General features: G+C 52.1%; 1 protein-coding gene across 1 annotated transcript in view; it reads left to right on the top strand.

Moving 5' to 3' along the window:
* Positions 1-12453, top strand: part of LOC134983550 (lactase/phlorizin hydrolase-like) — a 91913-nt gene extending 79460 nt beyond the window's left edge. The window contains exon 13 of the mRNA XM_063949198.1: positions 12173-12453. Coding sequence (XP_063805268.1) covers positions 12173-12396 — 224 coding nt within the window. The 3' untranslated portion in view covers positions 12397-12453. The remainder of the gene's footprint in view (positions 1-12172) is intronic.
* Positions 12454-15578: the final 3125 nt, after the last annotated feature.

Genomic DNA, 15578 nt, shown 5'->3' with positions numbered 1-15578 from the left:
TCCATACTCCACTCTGCTCTACTCCCAGTCATCCATACTCCACTGTATTCTACTCCTAGTCATCCATACTCCACTCTGCTCTACTCCCAGTCATCCATACCCCACTCTGCTCTACTCCCAGTCATCCATACCCCACTCTGCTCTACTCCCAGTCATCCATACCCCACTCTGCTCTACTCCCAGTCATCCATACTCCACTCTGCTCTACTCCCGGTCATCCATACCCCACTCTGCTCTACTCCCAGTCATCCATACTCCACTCTGCTCTACTCCCAGTCATCCATACTCCACTCTGCTCTACTCCCAGTCATCCATACTCCACTCTGCTCTACTCCCGGTCATCCATACCCCACTCTGCTCTACTCCCAGTAATCCATACTCCACTCTGCTCTACTCCCAGTCATCCATACTCCACTCTGCTCAACTCCCAGTCATCCTTACTCCACTCTACTCTACTCCCAGTCATCCATACCCCACTCTGCTCTACTCCCAGTCATCCATACTCCACTCTGCTCTACTCCCATTCATCTATACCCCACTCTGTTCTACTCCCAGTCATCCATACTCCACTCTCCTCTACTCCCAGTCTTACATACTCCACTCTGCTCTACTCCCAGTCATCCATACTCCACTCTGCTCTACTCCCAGTCATCCATACTACACTCTGCTCTACTCCCAGGCATCCATACTCCACTCTGCTCTACTCCCAGTCATCCATACTCCACTCTGCTCTACTCCCAGTCATCCATACTCCACTCTGCTCTACTCCCAGTCATCCATACTCCACTCTTCTCTACTCCCAGTCATCCATACCCCACTCTACTCTACTCACAGTCATCCATACTCCACTCTGCTCTACTCCCAGTCATCCATACTCCACTCTGCTCTACTCCCAGGCATCCATACTCCACTCTGCTCTACTCCCAGGCATCCATACTCCACTCTGCTCTACTCCCAGTCATTCATACTCTACTCTGCACTACTCCCAGTCATCCATACCCCACTCTGCTCTACTCCCAGTCATCCATACTCCACTCTGCTCTACTCCCGGTCATCCATACCCCACTCTGCTCTACTCCCAGTCATCCATACTCTACTCTGCTCTACTCCCAGTCATCCATACTCCACTCTGCTCTACTCACAGTCATCCATACTTCACTCTGCTCTACTCCCGGTCATCCATACTCCACTCTGCTCTACTCCCAGTCATCCATACTCCACTCTGCTCTACTCCCAGTCATCCATACTCCACTCTGCTCTACTCCCAGTCATCCATACTCCACTCTGCTCAACTCCCAGTCATCCTTACTCCACTCTGCTCTACTCCCAGTCATCCATACTCCACTCTGCTCTACTCCCAGGCATCCATACTCCACTCTGCTCTACTCCCAGTCATCCATACTCCACTCTGCTCTACTCCCAGTCATCCATACCCCACTCTACTCTACTCACAGTCATCCATACTCCACTCTGCTCTACTCCCAGGCATCCATACTCCACTCTGCTCTACTCCCAGGCATCCATACTCCACTCTGCTCTACTCCCAGTCATTCATACTCTACTCTGCTCTACTCCCAGGCATCCATACTCCACTCTGCTCTACTCCCAGTCATTCATACTCTACTCTGCACTACTCCCAGTCATCCATACCCCACTCTGCTCTACTCCCAGTCATCCATACTCCACTCTGCTCTACTCCCGGTCATCCATACCCCACTCTGCTCTACTCCCAGTCATCCATACTCCACTCTGCTCTACTCCCAGTCATCCATACTCCACTCTGCTCTACTCACAGTCATCCATACTCCACTCTGCTCTACTCCCGGTCATCCATACCCCACTCTGCTCTACTCCCAGTCATCCATACTCCACTCTGCTCTACTCCCAGTCATCCATACTCCACTCTGCTCTACTCCCAGTCATCCATACTCCACTCTGCTCAACTCCCAGTCATCCTTACTCCACTCTGCTCTACTCCCAGTCATCCATACTCCACTCTGCTCTACTCCCAGTCATCCATACTCCACTCTGCTCTACTCCCAGTCATTCATACTCCACTCTGCTCTACTCCCAGTCATCCATACTCCACTCTGCTCTACTCCCAGTCATCCATACCCCACTCTGCTCTACTCCCAGTCATTCATACCCCACTCTCCACTACTCCCAGTCATCCATACCCCACTCTGCTCTACTCCCAGGCATCCATACCCCACTCTGCTCTACTCCCAGGCATCCATACTCCACTCTACTCTACTCCCAGTCATCCATACTCCTCGCTGCTCTACTCCCAGTCATCCATACTCCACTCTGCTCTACTCCCAGTCATCCGTACTCCACTCTGCTCTACTCCCAGTCATCCATACTCCACTCTGCTCTACTCCCAGTCATCCTTACTCACTCTGATCTACCTTCAGTCATCCATACTCCACTCTGCTCTACTCCCAGTCATTCATACTCCACTCTACTCTACTCCCAGTCATCCATACTCCACTCTTCTCTACTCCCAGTCATCCATACTCCACTCTGCTCTACTCCCAGGCATCCATACTCCACTCTGCTCTACTCCCAGGCATCCATACTCCACTCTGCTCTACTCCCAGTCATCCATACTCCACTCTCCTCTACTCCCAGTCTTACATACTCCACTCTGCTCTACTCCCAGTCATCCATACTCCACTCTGCTCTACTCCCAGTCATCCATACTCCACTCTGCTCTACTCCCAGTCATCCATACTCCACTCTGCTCTACTCCCAGTCATCCATACTCCACTCTGCTCTACTCCCAGTCATCCATACTCCACTCTTCTCTACTCCCAGTCATCCATACCCCACTCTGCTCTACTCCCAGTCATCCATACTCCACTCTTCTCTACTCCCAGTCATCCATACTCCACTCTGCTCTACTCCCAGGCATCCATACTCCACTCTGCTCTACTCCCAGGCATCCATACTCCACTCTGCTCTACTCCCAGTCATTCATACTCTACTCTGCACTACTCCCAGTCATCCATACCCCACTCTGCTCTACTCCCAGTCATCCATACTCCACTCTGCTCTACTCCCGGTCATCCATACCCCACTCTGCTCTACTCCCAGTCATCCATACTCCACTCTGCTCTACTCCCAGTCATCCATACTCCACTCTGCTCTACTCCCAGTCATCCATACTCCACTCTGCTCTACTCCCGGTCATCCATACCCCACTCTGCTCTACTCCCAGTAATCCATACTCCACTCTGCTCTACTCCCAGTCATCCATACTCCACTCTGCTCAACTCCCAGTCATCCTTACTCCACTCTACTCTACTCCCAGTCATCCATACCCCACTCTGCTCTACTCCCAGTCATCCATACTCCACTCTGCTCTACTCCCATTCATCTATACCCCACTCTGTTCTACTCCCAGTCATCCATACTCCACTCTCCTCTACTCCCAGTCTTACATACTCCACTCTGCTCTACTCCCAGTCATCCATACTCCACTCTGCTCTACTCCCAGTCATCCATACTCCACTGTATTCTACTCCTAGTCATCCATACTCCACTCTGCTCTACTCCCAGTCATCCATACCCCACTCTGCTCTACTCCCAGTCATCCATACCCCACTCTGCTCTACTCCCAGTCATCCATACTCCACTCTGTTCTACTCCCAGTCATCCATACCCCACTCTCCTCTACTCCCAGTCATCCATACTCCACTCTGCTCTACTCCCAGCCATCCATACCCCATTCTGCTCTACTCCCAGTCATTCATACTCCACTCTCCACTACTCCCAGTCATCCATACCCCACTCTGTTCTACTCCCAGTCATTCATACTCCACTCTCCACTACTCCCAGTCATCCATACCCCACTCTGCTCTACTCCCAGGCATCCATACCCACTCTGCTCTACTCCCAGGCATCCATACTCCACTCTACTCTACTCTACTCCCAGTCATCCATACTCCACGCTGCTCTACTCCCAGTCATCCATACTCCACTCTGCTCTACTCCCAGTCATCCGTACTCCACTCTGCTCTACTCCCAGTCATCCATACTCCACTCTGCTCTACTCCCAGTCATCCTTACTCCACTCTGATCTACCCCCAGTCATCCATACTCCACTCTGCTCTACTCCCAGTCATTCATACTCCACTCTACTCTACTCCCAGTCATCCATACCCCACTCTGCTCTACTCCCAGTCATCCATACTCCACTCTGCTCTACTCCCATTCATCTATACCCCACTCTGTTCTACTCCCAGTCATCCATACTCCACTCTCCTCTACTCCCAGTCTTACATACTCCACTCTGCTCTACTCCCAGTCATCCATACTCCACTCTGCTCTACTCCCAGTCATCCATACTCCACTCTGCTCTACTCCCAGGCATCCATACTCCACTCTGCTCTACTCCCAGTCATCCATACTCCACTCTGCTCTACTCCCAGTCATCCATACTCCACTCTGCTCTACTCCCAGTCATCCATACTCCACTCTTCTCTACTCCCAGTCATCCATACCCCACTCTGCTCTACTCCCAGTCATCCATACTCCACTCTTCTCTACTCCCAGTCATCCATACTCCACTCTGCTCTACTCCCAGTCATCCATACTCCACTCTTCTCTACTCCCAGTCATCCATACTCCACTCTGCTCTACTCCCAGGCAACCATACTCGACTCTGCTCTACTCCCAGGCAACCATACTCCACTCTGCTCTACTCCCAGGCATCCATACTCCACTCTGCTCTACTCCCAGTCATTCATACCCCACTCTGCTCTACTCCCAGTCATCCATACTCCACTCTGCTCTACTCCCGGTCATCCATACCCCACTCTGCTCTACTCCCAGTCATCCATACTCCACTCTGCTCTACTCCCAGTCATCCATACTCCACTCTGCTCTACTCCCAGTCATCCATACTCCACTCTGCTCTACTCCCGGTCATCCATACCCCACTCTGCTCTACTCCCAGTAATCCATACTCCACTCTGCTCTACTCCCAGTCATCCATACTCCACTCTGCTCAACTCCCAGTCATCCTTACCCCACTCTACTCTACTCCCAGTCATCCATACCCCACTCTGCTCTACTCCCAGTCATCCATACTCCACTCTGCTCTACTCCCATTCATCTATACCCCACTCTGTTCTACTCCCAGTCATCCATACTCCACTCTCCTCTACTCCCAGTCTTACATACTCCACTCTGCTCTACTCCCAGTCATCCATACTCCACTCTGCTCTACTCCCAGTCATCCATACTCCACTCTGCTCTACTCCCAGGCATCCATACTCCACTCTGCTCTACTCCCAGTCATCCATACTCCACTCTGCTCTACTCCCAGTCATCCATACTCCACTCTGCTCTACTCCCAGTCATCCATACTCCACTCTTCTCTACTCCCAGTCATCCATACCCCTCTCTACTCTACTCACAGTCATCCATACTCCACTCTGCTCTACTCCCAGTCATCCATACTCCACTCTGCTCTACTCCCAGGCATCCATACTCCACTCTGCTCTACTCCCAGGCATCCATACTCCACTCTGCTCTACTCCCAGGCAACCATACTCCACTCTGCTCTACTCCCAGGCAACCATACTCCACTCTGCTCTACTCCCAGGCATCCATACTCCACTCTGCTCTACTCCCAGTCATTCATACCCCACTCTGCTCTACTCCCAGTCATCCATACTCCACTCTGCTCTACTCCCGGTCATCCATACCCCACTCTGCTCTACTCCCAGTCATCCATACTCCACTCTGCTCTACTCCCAGTCATCCATACTCCACTCTGCTCTACTCCCAGTCATCCATACTCCACTCTGCTCTACTCCCGGTCATCCATACCCCACTCTGCTCTACTCCCAGTAATCCATACTCCACTCTGCTCTACTCCCAGTCATCCATACTCCACTCTGCTCAACTCCCAGTCATCCTTACCCCACTCTACTCTACTCCCAGTCATCCATACCCCACTCTGCTCTACTCCCAGTCATCCATACTCCACTCTGCTCTACTCCCATTCATCTATACCCCACTCTGTTCTACTCCCAGTCATCCATACTCCACTCTCCTCTACTCCCAGTCTTACATACTCCACTCTGCTCTACTCCCAGTCATCCATACTCCACTCTGCTCTACTCCCAGTCATCCATACTCCACTCTGCTCTACTCCCAGGCATCCATACTCCACTCTGCTCTACTCCCAGTCATCCATACTCCACTCTGCTCTACTCCCAGTCATCCATACTCCACTCTGCTCTACTCCCAGTCATCCATACTCCACTCTTCTCTACTCCCAGTCATCCATACCCCTCTCTACTCTACTCACAGTCATCCATACTCCACTCTGCTCTACTCCCAGTCATCCATACTCCACTCTGCTCTACTCCCAGGCATCCATACTCCACTCTGCTCTACTCCCAGGCATCCATACTCCACTCTGCTCTACTCCCAGTCATTCATACTCTACTCTGCACTACTCCCAGTCATCCATACCCCACTCTGCTCTACTCCCAGTCATCCATACTCCACTCTGCTCTACTCCCGGTCATCCATACCCCACTCTGCTCTACTCCCAGTCATCCATACTCCACTCTGCTCTACTCCCAGTCATCCATACTCCACTCTGCTCTACTCACAGTCATCCATACTCCACTCTGCTCTACTCCCGGTCATCCATACCCCACTCTGCTCTACTCCCAGTAATCCATACTCCACTCTGCTCTACTCCCAGTCATCCATACTCCACTCTGCTCAACTCCCAGTCATCCTTACTCCACTCTGCTCTACTCCCAGTCATCCATACTCCACTCTGCTCTACTCCCAGTAATCCATACTCCACTCTGCTCTACTCCCAGTCAGTCATACTCCACTCTGCTCTACTCCCAGTCATCCATACTCCACTCTGCGCTACTCCCAGTCATCCATACCCCACTCTGCTCTACTCCCAGTCATTCATACTCCACTCTGCTCTACTCCCAATCATCCATACTCCACTCTGCTCTACTCCCAGTCATCCATACTCCACTCTGCTCTACTCCCATTCATCTATACCCCACTCTGTTCTACTCCCAGTCATCCATACTCCACTCTCCTCTACTCCCAGTCTTACATACTCCACTCTGCTCTACTCCCAGTCATCCATACTCCACTCTGCTCTACTCCCAGTCATCCATACTCCACTCTGCGCTACTCCCAGTCATCCATACTCCACTCTGCTCTACTCCCAGTCATCCATACTCCACTCTGTTCTACTCCCAGTCATCCATACTCCACTCTGCTCAACTCCCAGTCATCCATACCCCACTCTGCTCTACTCCCAGTCATCCATACCCCACTCTGCTCTACTCCCAGTCATCCATACTCCAGTCTGCTCTACTCCCAGTCATCCATACCCCACTCTGCTCTACTCCCAGTCATCCATACTCCAGTCTGCTCTACTCCCAGTCATCCATTCTCCACTCTGCTCTACTCCCAGTCATCCATACTCCACTCTGCTCTACTCCCAGTCATCCATACTCCACTCTGCTCTACTCCCAGTCATCCATACTCCACTCTTCTCTACTCCCAGTCATCCATACTCCACTCTGCTCTACTCACAGTCATCCATACTCCACTCTGCTCTACTCCCAGTCATTCATACTCCACTCTGCTCTACTCCCAGTCATCCATACTCCACTCTTCTCTACTCCCAGGCATCCATACTCCACTCTGCTCTACTCACAGTCATCCATACTCCACTCTGCTCTACTCACAGTCATCTATACCCCACTCTGCTCTACTCCCAGTCATCCATACTCCACTCTGCTCTACTCCCAGTCATCCATACTCCACTCTGCTCTACTCCCAGTCATCCATACTCCACTCTGCTCTACTCCCAGTCATCCATACTCCACTCTGCTCTTCTCCCAGTCATCCATACTACACTCTGCTCAACTCCCAGTCATCCATACCCCACTCTGCTCTACTCCCAGTCATCCATACCCCACTCTGCTCTACTCCCAGTCATCCATACTCCACTCTGCTCTACTCCCAGTCATCCATACTCCACTCTGCTCTACTCCATCATCCATACTCCACTCTGCTCTACTCCCAGTCATCCATACTCCACTCTGCACTACTCCCAGTCATCCATACTCCACTCTGCTCTACTCCCAGTCATCCATACTCCACTCTGCTCTACTCCTAGTCATCCATACCCCACTCTGCTCTACTCCCAGTCATCCATACCCCACTCTGCTCTACTCACAGTCATCCATACTCCACTCTGCTCTACTCCCAGTCATCCATACTCCACTCTTCTCTACTCCCAGTCATCCATACTCCACTCTGCTCTACTCCTGGTTATCCATACTCCACTCTGCTCTACTCCCAGTCATTCATACTCCACTCTTCTCTACTCCCAGTCATCCATACTCCACTCTGCTCTACTCACAGTCATCCATACTCCACTCTGCTCCACTCCCAGTCATTCATACTCCACTCTGCTCTACTCCCAGTCATCCATACTCCACTCTGCTCTACTCACAGTCATCCATACTACACTCTGCTCTACTCCCGGTCATCCATACTACACTCTGCTCTACTCCCAGTCATCCATACTCCACTCTGCTCTACTCCCAGTCATCCATACCCCACTCTGCTCTACTCCCAGTAATCCATACTCCACTCTGCTCTACTCCCAGTCATTCATACTCCACTGTTCTCTACTCCCAGTCATCCATACCCCACTCTGCTCTACTCCCAGTCATTCATACTCCACTCTGCTCTACTCCCAGTCATCCATACTCCACTCTTCTCTACTCCCAGTCATCCATACTCCACTCTGCTCTACTCACAGTCATCCATACTACACTCTGCTCTACTCCCGGTCATCCATACTACACTCTGCTCTACTCCCAGTCATCCATACTCCACTCTGCTCTACTCCCAGTCATCCATACCCCACTCTGCTCTACTCCCAGTAATCCATACTCCACTCTGCTCTACTCCCAGTCATCCATACTCCACTCTGCTCTACTCCCAGTCATCCATACTCCACTCTGCTCTACTCCCATTCATCCATACTACACTCTGCTCTACTCCCAGTCATCCATACTCCACTCTGCTCTACTCCCAGTCATCCATACCCCACTCTGCTCTACTCCCAGTCATCCATACTCCACTCTGCTCTACTCCTGGTTATCCATACTCCACTCTGCTCTACTCCCAGTCATTCATACTCCACTCTTCTCTACTCCCAGTCATCCATACCCCACTCTGCTCTACTCCCAGTCATTCATACTCCACTCTGCTCTACTCCCAGTCATTAATACTCCACTCTGCTCTACTCCCAGTCATCCATACTCCACTCTGCTCTACTCACAGTCATCCATACTACACTCTGCTCTACTCCCGGTCATCCATACTACACTCTGCTCTACTCCCAGTCATCCATACTCCACTCTGCTCTACTCCCAGTCATCCATACCCCACTCTGCTCTACTCCCAGTAATCCATACTCCACTCTGCTCTACTCCCAGTCATCCATACTCCACTCTGCTCTACTCCCAGTCATCCATACTCCACTCTGCTCTACTCCCATTCATCCATACTCCACTCTGCTCTACTCCCAGTAATCCATACTCCAATCTGCTCTACTCCCAGTCATCCATACTCCACTGTGCTCTACTCCCAGTCATCCATACCCCACTCTGCTCTACTCCCAGTCATCCATACTCCACTCTGCTCTACTCCCAGTCATTCATACTCCACTCTGCTCTACTCCCAGTCATCCATACTCCACTCTGCTCTACACCAGTAATCCATACTCCAATCTGCTCTACTCCCAGTCATTCATACTCCACTCTGCTCTACACCAGTAATCCATACTCCAATCTGCTCTACTCCCAGTCATCCATACTCCACTGTGCTCTACTCCCAGTCATCCATACTCCACTCTGCTCTACTCCCAGTAAACCATACTCCAATCTGCTCTACTCCCAGTCATCCATACTCCACTGTGCTCTACTCCCAGTCATCCATACTCCACTCTGCTCTACTCCCAGTCATCCATACTCCACTCTGCTCTACTCCCAGTCATCCATACTCCACTCTGCTCTACTCCTAGTCATCCATACTCCACTCTGCTCTACTCCCGGCCATTCATACTCCACTCTGCTCTACTCCCAGTCATCCATACTCCACTCTGCTCTACACCAGTAATCCATACTCCAATCTGCTCTACTCCCAGTCATTCATACTCCACTCTGCTCTACACCAGTAATCCATACTCCAATCTGCTCTACTCCCAGTCATCCATACTCCACTGTGCTCTACTCCCAGTCATCCATACTCCACTCTGCTCTACTCCCAGTAAACCATACTCCAATCTGCTCTACTCCCAGTCATCCATACTCCACTGTGCTCTACTCCCAGTCATCCATACTCCACTCTGCTCTACTCCCAGTCATCCATACTCCACTCTGCTCTACTCCCAGTCATCCATACTCCACTCTGCTCTACTCCTAGTCATCCAAACTCCACTCTGCTCTACTCCCGGCCATCCATACTCCACTCTGCTCTACTCCCAGTCATCCATACCCCACTCTGCTCTACTCCCAGTCATCCATACTCCACTCTGCTCTACTCCCAGTCTTCCATACTCCACTCTGCTCAACTCCCAGTCATCCATACCCCACTCTGCTCTACTCCCAGGCATCCATACTCCACTCTGCTCTACTCCCAGTCATCCATACCCCACTCTGCTCTACTCCCAGTCATCCATACTCCACTCTGCTCTACTCCCAGTCATCCATACTCCACTCTGCTCTACTCCCAGTCATCCATACCCCACTCTGCTCTACTCCCAGTCATCCATACTCCACTCTGCTCTACCCCCAGTCATCCATACTCCACTCTGCTCTACTCCCAGTCATCCATACTCCACTCTTCTCTACTCCCAGTCATCCATACTCCACTCTGCTCTACTCCCAGTCATCCATACTCCACTCTTCTCTACTCCCAGTCATCCATACTCCACTCTTCTCTACTCCCAGTCATCCATACTCCACTCTGCTCTACTCCCAGTCATCCATACTCCACTCTTCTCTACTCCCAGTCATCCATACTCCACTCTGCTCTACTCCCAGTCATCCATACTCCACTCTGCTCTACTCCCAGTCATCCATACCCCACTCTGCTCTACTCCCAGTCATCCATACTCCACTCTGCTCTACCCCCAGTCATCCATACTCCACTCTGCTCTACTCCCAGTCATCCATACTCCACTCTTCTCTACTCCCAGTCATCCATACTCCCCTTTGTTCTACTCCCAGTCATCCATACTTCACTCTGCTCTACTCCCAGTCATCCAGACCCCACTCTGCTCTACTCCCAGTCATCCATACCCCACTCTGCTCTACTCCCAGTCATCCATACTCCACTCTGCTCTACCCCCAGTCATCCATACTCCACTCTGCTCTACTCCCAGTCATCCTTACTCCACTCTTCTCTACTCCCAGTCATCCATATTCCACTCTGCTCTACTCCCAGTCATCCGTACTCCACTCTCATTTAGTATCAGTCATACATATGCCACGATGCTGTACTCATGGAGATGGTCTTTATTATGGGCGTTCCTAGGCGGTGAGAAGGATGTGGTTAGTCCACGCATGGAGATGGTCTATATTATGGGCGGTGACAGGGAGTAGTTAGTGGACGCATGGAGTTGGTTCGTCATTTGGGATTATTATGGTGACACCTGCCATAGAGCTTGTGTGACCCATGGTGGCATTTAAAGAAACGTCGGGCTGTATTGCATCCTCTACGGATGCTGATGTGTGGACGCACAGATGTATACCAGGGATGGGCCTTGTAGTGGCATCTGTACACAGACCGGTGACTGCAGACAGACGCAGACGTGGGACTTGTCCTTCGTCTTTGGCAGATGGTTTTCCCTATGCAGAGTATGAGGTACAATGGTCCATTTGTAGACACTGTATAAATACCTCATCTGTATTTCTTTCCAATGTTTGGTGTAAGGTGCAGGGAACGGTGGGAATACTGTCACATTTTCATTACAGCTTTTATGTATCACAGTGTATTTTGTGGTTAGTGTCCCTCTGACTCGTGTCATCCTCCGTCATGTCCCATGTAAGTGTTGGAAGAGTCACTAACAGAGAAATGTCCTTTACTACAGGTACAACCACCACTACCAAGACCAGCAGCGGCCACACGGAACCCTCAGAGGATCTGAGATCTGACACCGTTCTCTTCCTGGGACTGGACGTCTCTACAGCCGATGCAGCCATTGCGCTATATGTGGAATTTGCGCTCTTACTTGCGGCTGTTTTGGGCATCATCTTGTTTTCCGTTATGTACAGTAAATTGCGCAAGAAATTGAAGATATCCCAATTGTTTTAGCTGTTGCCGTGTGTGACTGTATCATTGCCTATAATAAAATAATACCTGTAACTTGTACGCCTGAAGTCTGTCTATAACATGGCATTTCCCCCAGTATATAGTACCGGCTGTACTGTGCACATTCCCTTCTCTTGTATACTCTATATACCACACACAGCTGTGAGCGTGCTTGCTGTCAGTGAGCTCCCACACTGTTTCTGTACTGGTTACACTGGGGGACTAATCGTGAGAGATGGGAGAGAGGGAGTGTGCATGAGAGAGAGGGAGCGTGCATGAGAGGGAGGGAGCGTGCATGAGAGAGAGGGGGAGTGTGCATGAGAGAGAAGGAGTGTGCATGAGAGAGAGGGTGCGTGCATGAGAGAGAGGGAGAGTGTGCATGAGAGAGAGGGAGTGTGCATGAGAGAGAGGGGGAGCGTGCATGAGAGAGAGGGAGTGTGCATGAGAGAGAGGGGGAGCGTGCATGAGAGAGAGGGAGCATGCATGAGAGAGAGGGAGAGTGTGCATGAGAGAGAGGGAGTGTGCATGAGAGAGAGGGGGAGCGTGCATGAGAGAGAGGGAGCGTGCATGAGAGAGAGGGGGAGCGTGCATGAGAGAGAGGGAGAGTGTGCATGAGAGAGAAGGAGTGTGCATGAGAGAGAGGGGGAGCAAGCATGAGAGAGAGAGGGTGTGCATGAGAGAGAGGGTGCGTGCATGAGAGAGAGGGGGAGCGTGCATGAGAGAGAGGGTGCATGCATGAGAGAGAGGGGGAGCGTGCATGAGAGAGAGGGTGCATGCATGAGAGAGAGGGGGAGCGTGCATGAGAGAGAGGGTGCATGAGAGAGAGGGGGAGCGTGCATGAGAGAGAGGGGGAGTGTGCATGAGAGAGAGGGAGTGTGCATGAGAGAGAGGGTGCGTGCATGAGAGAGAGGGGGAGTGTGCATGAGAGAGAGGGAGTGTGCATGAGAGAGAGGGGGAGCGTGCATGAGAGAGAGGGGGAGTGTGCATGAAAGAGAGGGAGTGTGCATGAGAGAGAGGGTGCGTGCATGAGAGAGAGGGAGAGTGTGCATGAGAGAGAGGGAGTGTGCATGAGAGAGAGGGGGAGCGTGCATGAGAGAGAGGGGGAGTGTGCATGAGAGAGAGGGAGTGTGCATGAGAGAGAGGGGGAGCGTGCATGAGAGAGAGGGTGCGTGCATGAGAGAGAGGGAGAGTGTGCATGAGAGAGAGGGAGTGTGCATGAGAGAGAGGGGGAGCGTGCATGAGAGAGAGGGTGCGTGCATGAGAGAGAGGGAGAGTGTGCACGAGAGAGAGGGAGTGTGCATGAGAGAGAGGGGGAGCGTGCATGAGAGAGAGGGTGCGTGCATGAGAGAGAGGGGGAGCGTGCATGAGAGAAAGGGAGCATGCATGAGAGAGAGGGAGAGTGTGCATGAGAGAGAGGGTGCGTGCATGAGAGAGAGGGGGAGCGTGCATGAGAGAGAGGGAGCATGCATGAGAGAGAGGGAGAGTGTGCATGAGAGAGAGGGAGTGTGCATGAGAGAGAGGGGGAGCGTGCATAAGAGAGAGGGAGTGTGCATGAGAGAGAGGGAAAGTGTGCATGAGAGAGAAGGAGTGTGCATGAGAGAGAGGGTGCGTGCATGAGAGAGAGGGAGAGTGTGCATGAGAGAGAGGGAGTGTGCATGAGAGAGAGGGGGAACGTGCATGAGAGAGAGGGAGTGTGCATGAGAGAGAGGGGGAGCGTGCATGAGAGAGAGGGAGCATGCATGAGAGAGAGGGAGAGTGTGCATGAGAGAGAGGGAGTGTGCATGAGAGAGAGGGGGAGCGTGCATGAGAGAGAGGGAGCGTGCATGAGAGAGAGGGGGAGCGTGCATGAGAGAGAGGGAGAGTGTGCATGAGAGAGAAGGAGTGTGCATGAGAGAGAGGGGGAGCAAGCATGAGAGAGAGGGGGAGCGTGCATGAGAGAGAGGGTGAGCGTGCATGAGAGAGAGGGTGCGTGCATGAGAGAGAAGGAGTGTGCATGAGAGAGAGGGAGTGTGCATGAGAGAGAGGGTGCTTGCACGAGAGAGAGGGAGAGTGTGCATGAGAGAGAGAGTGCTTGCACGAGAGAGAGCGAGCGTGCATGAGAGAGAGGGAGGGTGTGCATGAGAGAGAGGGAGTGTGCATGAGAGAGAGGGGGAGCGTGCATGAGAGAGAGGGAGAGTGTGCATGAGAGAGAAGGAGTGTGCATGAGAGAGAGGGGGAGCAAGCATGAGAGAGAGGGGGAGCGTGCATGAGAGAGAGGGTGCGTGCATGAGAGAGAGGGTGCGTGCATGAGAGAGAAGGAGTGTGCATGAGAGAGAGGGAGCATGCATGACAGTGAGGGGGAGTGTGCATGAGAGAGGGAGCATGCATGATAGAGAGAGGGAGTGTGCATGAGAGAGAGGGAGAGTGTGCATGAGAGAGAGGGAGTGTGCATGAGAGAGAGGGGGAGCAAGCATGAGAGAGAGGGGGAGCGTGCATGAGAGAGAGGGTGCGTGCATGAGAGAGAAGGAGTGTGCATGAGAGAGAGGGAGCATGCATGACAGTGAGGGGGAGTGTGCATGAGAGAGGGAGCATGCATGATAGAGAGAGGGAGTGTGCATGAGAGAGAGGGAGAGTGTGCATGAGAGAGAGGGAGTGTGCATGAGAGAGAGGGAGTGTGCATGAGAGAGAGGGAGTGTGCATGAGAGAGAGGGAGTGTGCATGAGAGAGAGGGTGCGTGCATGAGAGAGAGGGAGAGTGTGCATGAGAGAGAGGGAGTGTGCATGAGAGAGAGGGGGAGCAAGCATGAGAGAGAGGGGGAGCGTGCATGAGAGAGAGGGTGCGTGCATGAGAGAGAAGGAGTGTGCATGAGAGAGAGGGGGAGCGTGCATGAGAGAGAGGGTGCGTGCATGAGAGAGAGGGAGCGTGCATGAGAGAGAGGGAGTGTGCATGAGAGAGAGGGTGCGTGCATGAGAGAGAGGGAGAGTGTGCATGAGAGAGAGGGAGTGTGCATGAGAGAGAGGGAGAGTGTGCATGAGAGACAGGGAGAGTGTGCATGAGAGAGAGGGAGTGTGCATGAGAGAGAGGGGGAGCAAGCATGAGAGAGAGCGTGCGTGCATGAGAGAGAGGGAGTGTGCATGAGAGAGAGGGAGTGTTATGATACCAGTACGTCTGACCAGAGGAGATCTTATGACAGAGGTCAGAGTACT

This window comes from Pseudophryne corroboree, assembly GCF_028390025.1.
Source record: "Pseudophryne corroboree isolate aPseCor3 chromosome 3 unlocalized genomic scaffold, aPseCor3.hap2 SUPER_3_unloc_18, whole genome shotgun sequence".
NCBI classification, from domain to species: domain Eukaryota; kingdom Metazoa; phylum Chordata; class Amphibia; order Anura; family Myobatrachidae; genus Pseudophryne; species Pseudophryne corroboree.
This window is presented reverse-complemented; position numbering and strand designations above follow the sequence as displayed.